Source organism: Phasianus colchicus, chromosome 12 (assembly GCF_987193195.1).
Source record: "Phasianus colchicus chromosome 12, bPhaCol1.hap1.1, whole genome shotgun sequence".
In the NCBI taxonomy this organism is placed as follows: Eukaryota; Metazoa; Chordata; class Aves; order Galliformes; family Phasianidae; genus Phasianus; species Phasianus colchicus.
The window spans coordinates 4,099,246-4,117,468 of record NC_143447.1 but is presented as its reverse complement, the minus strand read 5'-3'; the positions used below and the strand labels follow the sequence as shown (position 1 = coordinate 4,117,468).

General features: G+C 42.7%; 1 protein-coding gene across 6 annotated transcripts in view; it reads right to left on the bottom strand.

Moving 5' to 3' along the window:
- Nucleotides 1-18,180, bottom strand: part of CIB2 (calcium and integrin binding family member 2) — a 35,658-nt gene extending 17,478 nt beyond the window's left edge. Inside the window, exons 1-2 of one of the 6 annotated variants that reach the window (XM_090148697.1) lie at nucleotides 17,052-18,178; nucleotides 9,312-9,346 (exon numbers count right to left, since the gene is read on the bottom strand). In XM_090148697.1, the coding sequence (XP_090004823.1) occupies nucleotides 9,312-9,346; nucleotides 17,052-17,102 (86 nt within the window). In that variant the 5' untranslated portion in view covers nucleotides 17,103-18,178. Of the gene's footprint in view, nucleotides 1-3,704; nucleotides 4,554-9,311; nucleotides 9,347-17,051 lie in introns of those variants that run through there. The other 5 variants (XM_090148696.1, XM_090148695.1, XM_090148694.1 and 2 more) reach the window with 5 other exon arrangements.
- Nucleotides 18,181-18,223: the final 43 nt, after the last annotated feature.

Sequence of the window (18,223 nt, the reverse complement as noted above, 5' to 3'; positions counted from 1 at the left end):
CACCACTGGGTGTGTTAAGGTACAGAGAAGCTACTTGTGTAATGAGAACTCTGTGCTGAAGTAGTGCTGAAAACAAAAGATAAAACCTTGTAATGGCTCACTGATTAGAAGGAAGTAAGCAGAGGCTTTAAAGTGGCCTTCAGGATCCAATGTGTTTAATGCAACATCTCACCAAATGTAGAGCTGCCTCCACAGTACTGACCACTTGATTTATGTCATGGAGAAGAAAGAATTTTATTCAGGAATGTATCTATCCCTATTTAATGCTAAACAACATGAATGTATTCAATGCACACTCAACTTTAATAATACCACCCAAAAGACTAATTTCTACATTGCTTTTGCGTATTCACAGAAAATAAATAGCAGTGCAGCTTCATTGGCACAATGAAACAGAGCCAAGAGTGCCAGCAGCCTGTCCAAGCAGCTCAGAGGAGTTGTGGGTTGACCTGGCCAGAAATCAACTGTAGAGAATGGAATAAAAAAAATTTCCACCAAAATCAAAGCTACTGCCTCTTGTTCAGATAGAAGGGTTACACAGAAGAGTTGTAGAACAGCTCCTGGTAATATGCAGGGAACTCAGTGCTTCAGAGACCAGAGCAGCACTGATGAGCCAGTCCATAGCCCTGGAGACAGGCCTGAGCACTCAGCCCCTCTGGAGACAACAGCAGCTATGAGCAAAAGCAACTGCATTTAAGACAGCATTGCACAGACTGCAGGGAAGAATGCATCATGCTGATGAAAAGACAGAGATGGGAACTTATTTACAATTGATGCCCTGGTGATGCAAATTGTCAGGATGCACGCACTAGCAGGCTGTTGCCTTGAAGCCTATGGACACCACACAGAGCAGATCTCCACAAGCAGCAGTGGATGAGCTCTGAAGGAGAACTCAGACCATGGAGAGCCTCTGCACAGGAGCAGGTCCTGGGTTGGAGCTGCAGTCCATGGAGAGGAGCCCACATTGGAGCATGAGGTCTGGGGGAGCTGCTGCCTGTGGGGATCCATGCTGGACCATACTGTTCCTGAAGAACGGGATCCACGGTACAGACCCATGTTAGAGAGCAGGGCATTAAAAGCTGTGGCCTATGGGCCACACAGGATCTTTTGGGGAAGGACAGCATCCCATGGGAAGGACCTAAGGAGCAGGGGAGGAGAATGAGAAGGAAGGAGCAGCAGAGAAGTGTTATAAACTGACTGCTGCCCCTGTTCCCCTTCACCGCTCAGTGGGAGGTAGGGGAGGATGGAAGTGGGTGAAGGTGTTTTCAGTTTGTTTTTATTATCTCTAATGGCCACAGTAGTAGTTGGCAATAAATTACATGAATCTCTGTTATGCTCACTGTTTCGCCCATGATGATAACTGGTGAGCCATGTCCCTGTCCTTATCTCAACCCTTGATACCTTTCCCACTGTATTTTCTCCCCTATTCCTTTGAGGAGAGGACATGAGTGAGCCACGTGGCACAGTTCAGCTACCCATCAAGGTGAAATCACACCATCACACATTCACTGGCTGCTTTTGCAATGACAATTACACACTGCATGCAGTAACTAGCACACAAATCTCCATGGTGCAACAATTCCTCAGAAAATTACTGCTTCCAAAGATTGCGAGGGGTTAAAGCACTCTCTTAGAGATAGGGGCTATATATAACTGAAACAAAACAATAGGAAACATGGTGCTGCATCTGAAGGCAGCAGAGAGGAACATCATAAAGGATCACTCAGACCCCAACTCAACAGATGGCCATGTGACAAATGGGTACAAAGAATAGTGAGAGATGTGTAGGAATAGCTGAAAGGGGAAACTGAAATGCTTTCTACCTTCTTCGCTTTCCAGTCAAAGTTATTTTCATTATTTGTATAGAATAAAAAACTGCACACCAAAATCTATAAAAAGGCAGCATAAGAGACAAGTTGGATAGATAAACCTTCTGCCAGCTTTTAGTTAATGTCAAGTGCTCTTTCATCTCTGCAATGCAAAATGAAGCAGTACAAATTCACTCAAGCCAATACTAAATAAATATCCTCCAAAAACACCTGCAGTAAAATAAAAAATTCTGCATGAGAAATGTCTTTGGTGCATAGTTTATACCAACAAATTTATTCTAAAAGATGTAGTCATTAGGAAGACTTTGTCTTTCAATACATGTAAGCATAAAAGCATTCACATAACTCCATAAAGCTCAGTGCTTCTTGTCCTGTCACTGAGCATCACAGGTTCTACTTTCTTTCCATCCTCTCCTCAAGTATTAGTACACATGGACAAGATTCTCCCCAAGCATCCTCTTGGCTAGCTGAAATGATCCTTGCTCTGACTTTCCTCAGAAGAGAGGCTCTCCAGTCCCTCCATCGTGCAGGAGGCACTTTGCCCAGCTGTCCTCAGTTTGTTCCACTCCTCTCCTGTGCTGGAGAGCCCAGAACTGATCACAGTGTTCCAGGCTCCATACAGGTCAGTACTGAAAATGAGTTGTTTTCACCTGTGCCTAACAAACCATGTGCAACGTGACTGAAGTATTATAAAAGAAAACTTTATGTAGGTCATAAAGAATGGCCTAGATGTCTTTCATTCAGGGAGCTAAACAAGCTTAACAACAGGAATAGAAACATAATAAGCAAGATCAACAGCAGCTTCAGGATTTATGTTCTTCCTGCATGCAGTTTCTTAGATACAATCAGAAGATTCCCAACGGGGTAAAGCCCCCCCAGACTTCATCCTCTTGGCAAACCCCACTTTCCCCAGAGCTGACAAAAGCACAGTTCACCCTTCTTTATGTAGGGCCCAAACTTCTTGAAAGACAGGATGTGTTAGGAAAGCATAAGCTGTGTTCCAGCCTCTCCCTCCATCTGCACAGCAGCCTGCTCCAAAGGGGAGATGCATTTCAAGCACTTTTTTGTACTTGCTCCCTTATAAGGAAGGCTTTGCAGACACTTGGAGGAAACCTCTGCTTATCTTCCCAACTTAACTGTCAGGCAGGTTTCAGATTTAAAATCCAGCAAATCTGGATGGGCCAGACTGGCTCCTCTGAACCTTATCTTTTTCTCTTCAAAGACACGCCAAGGAACAGGCAGACAGAACAATGCAACAGAATCACAGATGTTCTGCAAAACTGGCCAGCTGGTGCCCAACTTGGTGATTTAGTGCCATATTCCTCCAGCAGCTGTCTAGCTAGGATAAGTCAGTCTCAAATTATAAAACAACTCTAATTGACAGAATTTGTGCTTTTGGGCTAGAACAGACGTCCAAGAAATCAGGGTTTGAATGCCAAATTGTGCTGGTCTAGAGAGAGAGCAGGCAAGCATTAATACTGGAGTTAAAGGTTGGCTGCTAGAAAATCTGGTCCACAAAACTGAGGAAGAGAAACACTGCCTTGCAGGAGACAACTTAATCACTTGTTCCCATCTACAACCACAAGACAAGCATGTTAAGCAAACAGACTGTTGCTAGGAATATGATGTGGTGGGCTTTTTTGTTTGTTTGTTTTGGGATTTTTTTCCTAAGCCTCTTTCCACACACACCCCCCCTCCTCTAATGGATCTTTTCCAGTACAACAAATCTTTTTGGAACAGTAATGCCAACTACTGAGGTCCCAGTGATGCTGACTGGACTGGAATTTCTCCCCTCTCCTTATTTATTTTAAATGGTATGGGGGGGATATTTATTTTTAAAATTTACTAATACCAACTAATCCCATTGTCACATACCTTGAGTACAACTGGCAGTTACATTGCATTCCACATTTGCAACTTTTTCTCCTATCTATTGATAGCACTTTACTGCTTGAATATCAGTTCAGCTTGTTGCCAATTTTGCCTATATATATGATTTTGTAAGGCTGATCTTCAGTGTCTGATTCACTTCTGCTCAGTGTTCTTTAGGATTTTTTAAAAAATACATTCACATGTACCTTAGCCAAGAAGTTAGTGCATTTACATAACAGAGGCAGGAAAGGACTAACACATGCAGGAATATACAATCAGCCTTCACCACAATAAAGATATGTTGCATTTGTTTGTTCTCTCTTATCCACAAGAGTAGCCACTCATGAAGGAGATCTGCTTTCAGCAAATTCACAGTGGCTGCTTCTGAGCACGCATTATGTTCTAGGCATCCAGGAACTGAGCCGGTGTTCTGGAATCTGTCTGTATGCTGAAGTTGTGCCCTGAAGGTCTGGACTAATTTCCACATTCTGAGCAACAGAGGAGCATGTTTTCAAAGCCCTAGCATGTACCTATCAAAAAAATTAGTAAGGTTCTAAACGTTTATCAGCTGTCCTCTAAGTATTTTAGATAATACATTCTCAGTAGTGATACAAATATGGTCTACATTACCCACCAGTCTTTAGCATCCTTTTGTCCTGGGCTCACAAGTGCTATCTGATGGGTTGTGTGAAGCACTTCCCAGGGAGTATATTTAGATTTTCTGGTGATAAAAAGTCACCTGAAACACCAATAACAGTGTATGGCTTTTCTCTTCCACCAGCCACGTTTGCCTCTTCTGCAGTCCATACTGGGTTTTCTTCTCCTCCTAGATTGTTGTTCTGCTGTGCTTATTTCTTTCTCACCTTATATTCATGAGCTGTTCTATTTGCTGACAGTTTATAAACACACTTTCGTGCTTTGCTTTCCACACCTAGATTATCAATCAGGAGAACACATTCAGAGCCCCCCGACAGCATCCTGCATTTATATGGTCATAAGTTGATCACGGTACCAAAGTCCTACACTAAGTCAATCTAACATCTCTCTTGCACAGAAATGCAGAGTCCAGCTCTCCTTTCCTTCCCTCATTTTCAGCTGCGTTTTCTTGCTCCAGCACTCATCCATCAGAGACAGTTTCAGCTCATTAAATCAGCCAAGAATGAATAAATAAATAAATAAAGAGATTTATTGTTGTTTGGGTTTTCTCAGAGGCTATTTTTCCCCAGGGAGGAAAGGATAAAACCACTTAGCCTATTTCACCTAATTGCAATGTCATGCTGTTTTACATGAGATTAAATTCATCTAAATTGGAGCTGCAGCTTTTATTCCTTCTGTGTCCACAACTGTGTCCCTTCTTTTGGGTCATCACTAATACTCACAGGAATAGTTGGTGAGCCAGCCAGCCAGCCAGCCAGGAAGGCTCATTTCAGTCAAAAAAATCTATTAGCTTTTCTTTGGCAAGATCACTCCTTGCTGAATCAACTCACTGAACTCAGCAGCTGCACTAGAAATTCAGTTCAGACTAAACAACCTTGGATCTGCATTTCCTTCATGCCACATCTGAAAGCATTCTGCAATGCATAATGAGAGGCACAGCAGTACTTACTTGCTTTCTAAACTGCAGCAGATGACAAATCAGTAAGTGCCAATTATTGAGGGATTATAAACCCTTTTATTCCCACCCACAGAATTTAGCCCATGCTGAGAAACCTCTTGATTTTACTCCATCCCTTAGACAGCAAGCAACAGCTCATACTTAGCACAATAATACAGTCAGTTACAGTTATACCTGCTGTATCATAAACAGATCATGTATAGAGCTTCTCAATAAGTAGATACATCACTCTGTGAGGATTAAGGCAGAAGAGAAAACGATTCCAAGTGACTGTTCCTCCTACACCTTCATGCTTTTTCAGAATTCCTCCCATGACTTAATTCTTCTAAGCACTCTACATCAAACGTTAATATCCAGTTTGGTATGTGGTACTTTGGAAACAGAGCATCTGTTATCCACCATCCATGAACCTAATCTCTTACCCAAGAATATCTGTTTTTCACAGATAATACTCTGAGGTTGCACAGTTTCTCTTAAGCAGATTTTTTTTTTTCACTTTTTTTGCACAATATTGCACAATCATGCAGTCAAAGGCTCCCTTATCTCCCATACACAGTCCATAAGAAGGAGGGTTTTCTCTGCCCTAACAAAAATCACATAATTGAGTCTAAGTGCATGCTTTGTTCTCTTCCCAGGGAATAGATGTTTTCCTTACACTTTCACTTATACAATCTATTAGGCTTTCATGGTACTCAAGTCAAAGAGAGTTATATGTTCTTATTGGAAGAAGCTGCATTTGTATTCCACAATAAATTATGAGAGGGCATTATAATTTGTATCACTCACACTCTGGACATTAGTGAGTAGAGAAAAACAGCAGCACAAGGCTATTTATCTACATTTCTTTGCTTTTTAGAAAACCAGTGCTCATTGAAGCCTGTCAGGGTTATTTTAACTCAAACACCACTTGTCACAGTCAACACTTGACTGTACTTTAGCTGTCTATTTAAACGACCAGGTCTATCATGTGACAGTGACACCTCTCAGATACTGGGAGCCTCAGGAAGTATGCAGACCAGTGTTTGCACTGCAACAGGATGCAAAACCTACAACAAAGATCATATTTAGCATTCTGTAGGAAGAAATAGCTTCAGTTATCCTTACCAGGCAGAGCTTGCAACCTAAACAAAGGGAATATTCTCTTCACACTTAAAAGGCACTGAAATATGAAGTCTGGGTATGACAGACAAATTAAAGGGGCAATTTGTCAAGGTGCTTGGTTGCACACATAGACTAGTAGCAGAGTAAGAAAGTAAACAAAGACCTTTCAATTCCTTAGTCTCTATCTCACCCAGACAAGTTTTTTGAGATAAAAAAAAAAAAATCTTGTTCTTAAGTATCAGGAGAATCATTTTCTGTGTTGCTTCCCTCATCTGCAAGTCCTATGAATCAGCAACATCCTCTCCTCTGACACACTTGCAAGGCAAGGATCTAAAAAACAAAAATCACAAATTATCTATCTGTGAATGCTGATTCAAATCACACAGTTCTGAAGGAGATTCAGTCCAGAATACTACGACATCAACACCTGCAAATTCAGTTCATTTATACCTGCTATTTTTACAATGTCCTGAAACATTCAGTGCCTTGAGATCAAAGGTCAACGTGTTACCGTGCACCAAATTCCAGAATGCATGTAAAAAATTTATGCCATCTCCATAAGGAAATCTCTCTTCATTTCTGCCAGCTTTTACCTGCCTGTCAGAGCTGTGCAATGGTAACAAATATACTTTTTTAATCCATTGCAACCCAGAAAAAAAAAAAGGAAAATCAAAAAAAGTAATATTTCTGACTACTCAGTTCAAAGCCAGCTTTGGCCAATGCTATGAACTGCTGTTAGCCTATCATACAGTGACTTGTTCTATTTTCCTGCCTTTGGAACAACTTCTCCTGAAATCCACAGTGTTTCTTTCATACATAAAACACATACATAAAAGTACACTTTACATATTTTCTCAGCTGCTCACGATGGCTCAAATTTACAGTTTGGAAATGCAGTTTTCCAGATGTGACAAAGTCTGCCTGTTCAGATTCAGCAGTTTCCTAATTACATCTGCTAGGGAGATGCTTGATTCCTTACTTCCTCTCTATCATTATCATTTTACAGTTCTGCATCCATTCTCACCCTGACAACACCGCATTCTTGCTAGAAAATTAGTCATATTTTAAATCATATTCTTTAAATCAGGCCTGTGCTACACACACTCCAGATCTCCATCTGTGCAGATTTTCCTTCTCTAGATGTATGTTAGCTGTACAAATACCAAAAACTAATCTACTTCCTTGCAGCAGACATCAATTATACTTTCAGGGCATCCATTTCAATATTTCCCAAACAAGAAAAAGAACCATCCCTAAGCGAAAGATGGCACAGTGTCACACTTTGTTAATTGCTTCCCTTGGAAGGGTCCAAATGCCCTGACAGACCAAACACAAGTGCCAAATCTGAGCCAAACTGCTAAGATAAAATCCTTAGTTTGTAATTATTCCCCTCACTGGAACAGGGTATGAATACAAGTATTAATAACTGTTTGTTACACTCTGTTGGTTGTTGGTTTCTTTTCAGTTTAAACTTCAAAGGAAATTAGAGAAATGCAAAGCAATTTTTTTTTTTCATTTATTCAGTCCCAGTTAATTTCTTTCACAAGCTGTACAATGAGATGCTCACATGAAGCAGAAGAAGAGAATTTTCTGGTTTCTTTCAGAGCTTAGAAAGTGGCCAAAGGTTTGCTTTGCACAGAAAGCAAGACTAAACCATTTCTGCTTGGTTGGCTTTTTTTTTTTCCTGGCTGTATAACGTGTGTATCTGAGATGTGGTGGCTACACACGGACATCTTTTATTCAGTATCCAGCTACTGCAAGTAATGACACTTCTGGAACATCACTGACACACAACTGCTGTTTCAGACAACTATGATGACAAATTCTGCTGCTGACCAAGCTCAGCTCTGGCACTGCTATTTCCCTACTGCACACTGGTCTCACAGATGTTGTCCACCAACCAGAAGTGCTTCTTTGTGAGCAATGAGAACAAAATATGCAAGAAACTAACTCAAACATCACCTGTTTTTTTCTCCCCCATAAAAAATAATTCATCTCATCCAATACCATACCGTTACTTTTTGCCTTGACAGAATTACCGAATGACTTACTGAGGTTTATGCCAACAGAGCTAAGGCAGAGAACATTTCTCACATAGACCACATCTATTTTTGACTTGAGAGAAGAAGTTCCCAGTGTTTACAAAAACAAAAGCAGTTTCCCTGATACCTCTTACATCTCAGAAAAATCTTATTCATATCTGAGAGTCCTGGAACACTGTGAGCTCCTAGGTCTGGACACAAACCACAGATTCATCCTCCCTCCTTATTTGGGCAAAAATCCTCAGGGAAAGCAAAACTATGAGTGGATTGACAGGAAAAAAACCTATGTTGTACTTGCACAGATCCTTAGTCTGAGTGTTAGAAGATCAAGAATCTATGGCAGGCTCCAAGGCTAGAAGTCAGCACAGACAGACAGGAATGACTTTGGTTTGCCCCAGTCCATCACAACTGAAACAAAGCAATGCTATGTACTTCAAGCTCTGAGACCCACAACTGCTTCACTGCGATCCCAGCCTTAGCAGCTTACTGAAGAGAGGGTTCCTACAGAAACAAACCAGAGGACACATCTCAGTGTTTATGTTCCACCAGTTTTCCCCATGCTGGAGCCCATACCAAAGCCTCCCCTGACCCCTCACTTTACACCTGAGCAGAAGAGCAGTACATTCCTCTTGCATAGTCACAGCTTCTCTACTGATCCCTAGAAAAACCTATAGTGTGGACATTAACCTGGCATCTTTTTCCTTACATACATTTACATATTATGCATGCATCCCAAGTCCAATCCTACACTCATCCAGTTACCCAAAATAACCAGCTTCCTCACTAGTCAGAAAGCAAGATTTAGTTTTTTCCACATGGATTATGAAGAAAAATTTAATATAGCTCACTTACCGAAGGATTTCTTTCCTAGTGAAGAACGTGCAATCCTGTAAAACACAACAGGTGTTACTGTACGATACGAACACTGAAAGTAAGTGCAAATCATTACTTCTTAATAGTTTTGGAAGGAAACTAAGATCTGGCAGAAAAAAACATTAAAGATGCCATTTGTTTACCATCTAGTTTACCATCAGAAAGCATCATATGCTACGAAATCATGAAAATATTCTAAGAATGGGGCTGTCAGGAAAATTATATTCTTAGAGTGGAACTCCTGGAGAAAAAAACACGCAGTTTCTTTGCAATTGGTTGGACAACAAGATGATCTTTGAGATCCTTTTCAACCCAGGCCATTCTATGATTCTACAATTCAGTTTGCTGAAACGTTCCTCCGTGTGAAATGATCAGAAGGAAAATTAAAGTGAATAAAATATAGGTGAAAAATATTCAACAGACAGATCTAGGACACAATAAATAATGAACAGATTAAGAAAACTATCTCGTAACTTGGACTCTGCAATTCAGACTTGTTGAAATCACTCCTTATCAATGTCAGAGTTTTGCTGGGAGAACTGGCACTTCACAAGCGAATGGCAATTTGAGCACTGGGATATTTTGCACTTTGTGTATTTCTACACGTCACAAATCAGGTTATATTACCAGGTGTTGCAAAAGCACAGTAGTCAGACACATGCCATTAATGGAAGGAAATAGTCCCTAATTTCACTATATTGTTTACTAGATGTCTGGGGCAAATTCTGCCCTGCCTCCAAAACTAGGAACACTGTTGGCAATGAAATGTTGGGTGACCAGTTCAGCTTCCTGTTCAGGCTGTAGGTTTGGATAACATACAGCTCTGTGTCATAGAGCTACCAGCTGCTGGGGAAAGTGCATGTGAGCAAGTGCTCCAATGACAAAGGCATGCAATCCTCGATGACCAGTTGCTTCTCTCACAGGCCCAGGAGATGTGGCAGACACGTGCTCACGAATTCAGCCTTTCTCCTTTAATGTAAACATTTAAAATATATATTAAAAGGCAGTTTGTGACAAGATTAGGGCTGATCAGGCCTGCAGTTCTTCTGAAGAGTACATATAACTGTTATACCTTCACTCCTGTTCTGCACTACAGGCAATGAGAGAAAATTTCATTTCATTCCTAAGGTGAGAATTAATCTGGCTATAAATGCTTGCTGCTTCAAAAGAAGGGAAAAGCGAATGATCACAGCTATCTGAAGCAATCAACCAGCTTGTCTCAGGTGTCCAGGTAAGCTATCAGTCCTGCCTGGTATCAATTACTCAGTTTGCTTGTTCTCCTCTGTATGAAGCAGCAGGAGAAGAGCTTTCCCCTCCGTGTGTTGCACAGCAGAATAGTGTTACAAGGCAGCACAGGAAGGCACCTTGAAAGCTGCTAACAAAGATGTCACATTGTCTGGAACTGCATAAAGTGAAATAGGAGCCAGCTGGGAAAGTCTTCATTAATTCCAACGTGCTCACCACTTACAATCAAACTGCCACTTAAGGATGCATCATTTACTGGTGAAGGCAGGTACAATCTCACAAATGATTGTGATGCTCTGTGCAGCAATCATCCCGTAATTATACAGGCTTGACAAAACAGCAGGCACTGTTATTTAACTAGAAAGCTGTCAGGGAATTGATATGCAAATAAAGATGAAAAAGACAAGTTATCCTTCACCTCCCAGAATCTTGTGAAAACATCACTGAGAAACTTTCAAAACATCATCATCTTTTTTTGCTAAATTGTCTCCTTTTTGTGCCTTCCAACACAGCTTAACTTACACTAGCACTGACAGAAGGGACAGAGTTAAAGCAAGTATCTATCGGTGGCAGGAAAGAGGTATAGGGCTGCCCTTTCTGTTGTAAGCACAGCCCCAGGTTGGATTGGAGCCACCACGGAACACAGGTCTAAGCATAATTCCATTTTGTAGTTGCTGGAACAACAGCAACTTAATTCCGATTTAATTAAAAACCTTCGGCCAGAGAAGCACGGAGGTGATTCATCCAATTTTCTTCTGTCTACTTCATTCATACAGAAAAATACACAATGATGGACAGCGAGTAGTAAACTAACATGTTGAATTAACAAACGTCACGGAACACATCTGTTATCACATAGGCTGTATTTTAGTTAATCGTGGACTTAGAGCAACCTGCCTATTCTACTTGAGCACAGGCTAACTACTTAAAGAAATGGGAACACAGTTTTCATAATTTGTAGCAGTTCTAGATTTCTGACAAAAACTTACCCTGAAAATATAGGCTTTTCTTTCTAATTCTATGCAATGTCCAGAAACACTATAGCAGGCCCTTATGGCTTCAGGTTATTCAGAACAGAGGTCTTGCCTTGAAATGTTACCTCCTCCAGTGCCTGGGAGAAAAACCTGCTTCTCTTCTAAGACCTGCTATCCCACCTGCTCTGTCCTTGTGCCCTTAGAAGGGAGCTAATTGCAAGTCCAATATAAAGGATCACTAATGGTTGTTTGGAGATAAGATACTTCTTCAACAAATCAGCAATTATCCACTTAACGTCCTTATGTCTAGTAAAGACAGTGAATATCATAAAGCAAACAGAAGATTTCCTATTGATTTTAATGAGATCATTAGCTTGTATAATGGGACTCTATTTTCATATTTGGCATTTAGGTGGCTTAACTGCTTCTTAAAATATTCTGCAGATAAGAGACTCAGACAGCTGGTGCACTTGGGTCGTATAGAATCACTGAGTCATAGCATGGCCTCATTTGGAAGGAACCCTACAGCCCACCCAGTTCCAATCCCCTGCCATGAGCTGGTTGCCACCCAGCTGGTCAGGCAGCCAAGGGCCCCATCCAGCCTGGCCTTGGGCACCCCCAGGAATGGGGCTGGTACTGTGACATTCTGCCAGTCACTCTGCATTGCTTGCGAAGCAGAATTAGCCATCTCTGCTCTTAGAATTTCCTTTTAAAACCAACACAGCAACAGAAGAGTTTTGCAAAACCAGAACTGATGTGTGTTTTATCCTTTGACCTGCTGTGTCAGGGGAACGTGAGTTTAGATGAATGGTAACAGAGAAACAGCGGTCCACTACCTTCCTATTAGCCTTCAGGACTTCATCACAAACTCCTAGATTGGTTCTGCTTTATATTTAGGTCGACAGGATTTGAGCAAAAAACAGGAGTAGAGATAATGATACTGAGAGCACTGATTAACTAACCAACTTTAATCTCATGTAATATACATACAGAGCATAAGGTGAAGCATCCTTCCAGGATCAGAACACGTTATGATTTGTTCTGTGGCACCTGCTGCCAATCAAATAAAACTGATCTCATACAGAGAAGTATCATTTATCAGCACAGAAAAGAAGAAAAATTGAAGAATAGAATCGAACGAGAAAACAGCAATACTCAAGTGTGCAGAGGTATTTCTTGCACCTATTAAATGTATATTTCTCCTTTACAACAATACATGTATGATTATATGCATAATTTCAGGAGAGTAGGCTTATTCTGCTCCTGCAACAGCTACATCAGAAAGCTTTACAAGCAAATAAGTGCAGCCAAACAGTCCTTGCAATGCAAAAGTCAGCCCCAATTTGACAGTCTCAAACAAATGCCAACAGGCCACAGATAAAGCAAACCAGTGCCAAACAGGCACTCGGATAACATCCTCAGGCCAAGACAGATGAATCCCTTTTAGCCATCTCACTGAGCAGCTTTTAAGAAATGAGAGGTGCTCAGTGCTGTATTTCAAATATTAACATCGTACAGCAATATTTCAAGGTTTCATTGGGAAAATCCCAAGCAATCTTTAGCACTGTGGCAGAAGGACTCTGTGTCTAAGAATACTTCGATTGAAACACCATGAAAACATCATCATATTAAATAATCACCAATCAAAAGTTAAACAGTGCCAGATAAAATGAAATGAGTTTTCATGCAGTAGATGTATGATCATCTCCATTCTGTGCAGAAGTTCTGTTTTTGGATTCTAATTGCCATACAAGTAAGGCCAGTATAGAGCTGTTGTGTGAGACTGAATCACCAACACATTTATATGTATTTTCATCACTGTGCAGAAAAAACACACGCAGAAAACCCCTGCAGCCCCCACTGAGTTTCAGCAGGCCAAACCTGCAGCTGTGAGAAGCAGTGGGGCATGGAGTGAAAGCAGCCGGACATAAGCAAGTACTAACACAGAAACAGACTGTCAGCAAATGCAATTTTGCTCAATCCATAGATGCAGCAAACAGTAACCTGAAACCGGAATGGGGCTGCAGGATGATTTCAAAAAAGCCTTTCCTTCATTACTGTGCTGCTGGAAGTTTGCACATTAACAGCAGTACTTTATCAAAGGGAGAAGTGCTTTTTGTGCTTCTTGGACCTGTGATGAGTGCTTTTGGCACTCTTGCCCCCTAAGGAGAACATTTTCATGACAGATGCTGACTGAGCCAAGAACAGTTTTTTAAAACCAGCAGATATCTTTGTGATTTAGTTTCAACTTATATATGACATTTCTGTACATCTGATGTACCTGTTACTGGTTTTGCATATTCCGTATGAAGTATAGCTTAGTCTCACTCTGACATGTGTTTTAATAGAAGGAAAAGGCTAGCTCTGTAATAGGCAAATTCTCGTGGAAAAGACAGCACGGTGATTATTTGACATGATTGCTGCTGACTGCACTACTGCCTCCAAGACAACTGGAACAAACACCATCCTGTGTCGGTGCTGCATGGAGTAGCGTACAGGAAACGACCTAGCAATTAACAAATGCAAAAATGATCGACTTAGAATACAGAGAATTATCTGAAATAAAGTATTTGTGTCCTATATTCTCCAAGTTATGCCTATTAAGGGAACAATTAGAACTGAAATCGTATCAAATTCAGAGCACTTACTGAAACAACCACAGTGAAAGCAGTGAGGTTGCTCCAAGAGCTCCAAAGCCGAAACCCAAGCACAGCCTGGAGGCATTTCCTGTTCAATGTAATGCAGTGCACTGAGGCCAGTATATGGCTCTGATATTGCTTTTTTTTTTTTTTTTAATGCCCTTATTTCCCACTGCTTCAAGTATCCTCACACAGCACCACTCACAGTTAAATTCTCGGTTCACTACTTTTCTCATTACGGAACTTGGCACCCAGAAGCTGTCCCATATATTTTTACAAGTTTCATTTTGAAGTGTTATTTGATTGCACTGAAATACATCTTTCTTGCTAACACTTACCTTTTCTTCACCCAGACCTTGGGGAGATTTTGCATTTTATGTTAAAAACAAAACCACCAAAACAGTCAAGTACTCTAAGGGCACAGGAAGCAGAAACCACTGTCTGACATGGCTAACTTGGTGATGAGGTGAATTTCTAAGAGAAAACCAATGCTTGCAGAAGCCCAACTCCTTAGATTTCCCTGATGTTTCAGTAGGCTTATGTAAATGTGAAGAGCTGTCAGCCAGAACACCACCAGTTTAATAAGTTTCCAGATGATATGGCAAGGTGTTAGGGGATCTGCAACATGCCACTTTTTCTTCAGTCAATTGGCTTCTACCCATTCTGAGTATGAAAAAATAATAATAATAAAAGAATGATAAGAAGTTTAATGCCACAGAGTCATGTCAAGCACCTTCTCCACAAACAGCTTCAGCTGGCCCTCCCACCAGCACCTTACTGGGGACTAATTGAAGCAGCCATCTATTTGAAAACTCTGAGGTCATCTTGTGGGTGAACAGATTGGCAATTATTTCATTTAAATGTTGTGTTAAAAGCAGATCTTTCGATATGGTTACTGTTACACTAAGATGTTCATAAATGGGCATTTTTGAAAGTTTTAGATGAAAAGAGGATCTTTTCTTTCATCGATAACACACTGCTGGCCTGAAATCAGTGTATGCTAGCTCCTCATGCAGGTGATTTTGCTGCTGCTTAACCTTTAACTCCTGACATATAAAGCTGCTTACAGGTGAATTTGCCATACATTAAGCAAATGAACTTCTCACTTTTCCATCCTCCTTTTACCTATCAGAAGCAGTTCCGATGAAACAAGCTCTTCAAACATAACCTACAAGGTAAAAAAAAAACAAAACCTTTCTACTAAAATAACATTCAGGTGTTATAAAGCCAGAATAACTCATGTTTAAAAGATGGCAATGGCAAAAGTTAATTTATCTGTATATACTTGGCTGTGCACTGGGGTACCAACATGCACAATGGATTGTTGCAAAGCATGTTTTACTTCTCCTAGTGAGCCGTAAGTCCTCCTGTAACAGAGAAATGCACCAGCCTAACCACTGCGAGGCCCTGAGATCAATTACCCAGCATAAGGAAAGGCGGGGCTGCACAAGCCATTAGAGGAAGGCAATTTCTGGATGAAGAGTAATGAATTAGGGATGACATTTCGGCTCTTGCATTTGCCAGTTTATGTCAAGAAGATAACATTAATTACATTTAGATTTTGTTTTGTTTCGCTGCAGTTGGGCTCTGTTCTGTGTTCACTTTTGCAGATAGAAGGAAGACAGATAGTAGTGTTTCACAGGTCTGTGATTCCCCTTTTGCCTATCCAGCAAGGATGTAAAAAATAGCCTTTGGGGATCTATGACAGCCAAGCCTGAGACCAGTGCCTCAGACTAACACATTACAGTGACAGACTGCTGGTGAGGGTGAGATATGCGACAGAGTGGAAATTAAAGCAGCTCCATTTTCATGTTTCATACAATGATAGCGAGAACTGCACGTATATGAATCCATGAATCCCTGCTACCAGCAGGATTAAGAATTTAATAAGAACTTAATATGGAATTTAAAAAGAATTTAATGTATGCTTATCATCTCCCCCGGATAACAATTGATAGCACGCTCAGCACATGCCCCCAGGCTGACTCCATCTGAATAAATCTCTACACCTGTGAAAAGCCCATGCTAGCACTAACTGCAACAAAAATATATATATATTTAAAATCACAGTTTCTAATTCAGGGGTAGAAATCAAGGTTCATGAAGGTAAACATAAAGAGTTTTACTTTTGCGTGCCCTGAATCTGTCCCTTGATCGTCGGGAGAAATTAAACGCTGACTTCTCGAACTGTTAATTCAGCTGAATTTATCTGTATTTATCACTTCACAGAGCACAGCGATGCAAGCAGCCCTGCCTGCACCTTATAGCAGGCATTCACCTGCCTCCTTCTCCAGCAGACTTCTATTTCATCTGCTGCCCAACTTGTGTTTTCAGAAACTCTAGGTTTGGAGGTACACCGTGCAGAGACAGCATCCCTCAAACCACCTCAGTAAGGCCTGGGGCAATGCTAAAATGTGAATGAGACCGGAAATTATTCATCGCCTGGAGCGTGAAAAATGCAGCTGGTGTGACTGCCACAAATAAAGTACCACCAATAAACCATCCCCGGGCATTAAGTGAGTACGGCGTCTGGTAAGAAGAAGAAACGACCGCTCAGGAGTGGGTAAAAGCACAAGGATACCTATTTTGGGTTTACAGCAAGCACGTTTCTATGATTTACTGCCAGAAGTGAAATTAGGCATAGATTCAGACACGTGCTATTTTTTTCGCCGCTAATGACAGGGAAGTTAGCGCTGGTTATAAAAAGGTTACCGATGCACTTTCCCTTCTTTAGGAAACGCTCAGTAAAACGATCCCAGTAGAAAAGTGCCCTTGCCGAGCTGGCCACGAACCTTAGGCTGTTTCCTAGGCGAGGGATCCGACGCCCACCCTTCTAACACCGGGCACCCGAGCTGCCTTACCTGGTAGGCATCCAGCTGCTCGTCAGTGAATATTGTCTGCTTATTACCCATCTTAGAAGCCGAATTCTTCCTTTACGCAGATGCATCCCATAGGAAGCAGCCGGGCTGCGCTGTGCGGCGGGCATTTAGAGCACGGATCCCCTGCGAACGCGCCGGCAGAATCGCGAAGCCTGCATTGAAATGCTTTGGGCTGCGGAAGCAGGACCGGAAAACCTTTCACTCGAGCGCACCGAGGAGGCAGGCGCTGCAGTCACACGCAGGTGGCATCCGAAGGCGGCGATGCCATTCTCCGCCAGCTTCAGACGCGTCTCCACACAGAGCTCTCACGCCTCCCAACCCGCGGGGCTGTACGCTTACGAACGGCTTCGCAGCCGCCCGCCGCTCCGCTCCGTGCCTCAGCGCGCCCCGCGCAGCGCCGCCGCCTCACAGCGCCGCCTGGCGGCCCCTGCAGCGCCCGGCACCGCAGCGCTGCTGCGCACACGCGCAGAGCGAGCGAGCAAAAGGGCGCGAAGAGACGCGTGCACAGCACGAGCGAACTGCGGCACGTCGCGCCGCTCTCGGCTGAGCACAACTTTGCGGCTCGCGCTTCTTCACCCGTCCCGCTTGCATTTGTCGCTTTAATTCAACTGAGCGTTAAGCAATATTTACTCCTGGCGTAAGTAACTGCAACAGATCGATACTTTTCTGTGTGCACAGCCAGACTCTAACCCTAACGTTATCGGTGCCGGCTTTCATCGCTTCACACCCAATCACCTGCCGGGCAGAGCGCCGCAGGCTGAGTTCACACCGCGCTCTGCCCGCCCCGAGCAGCGCGAGCCGAGCGCCGCATCCCCGCTCAGCGCCTCAGCGACTAACGGGACGCGGCGCGAAACGCGCGCCCGCAGCACAAAGCACGGCGCATGCGCGCCTGAAGGCTCGGCTTCCCCCGCGGAGAAAATGGCGCATGCGCAGCTGTGCCGGGCGGTCAGACGCAGCCCTACGGCCCCGTTCCGCGGCCCCACTGTCAGTCACACGAACAGTGGTGTCAGTCACACGGACAGCGGCTGTCAGTCACACGGACACCGGCGGCTCGGCGTTCCTCGCTGCCGCGACCGCGGCGCCGACGTAGCCCGCCCGACGGCGCGGGCACGGATCTCGGGAGCGCGGACCCCGCAGCGCAGCGCGGGGCGGGG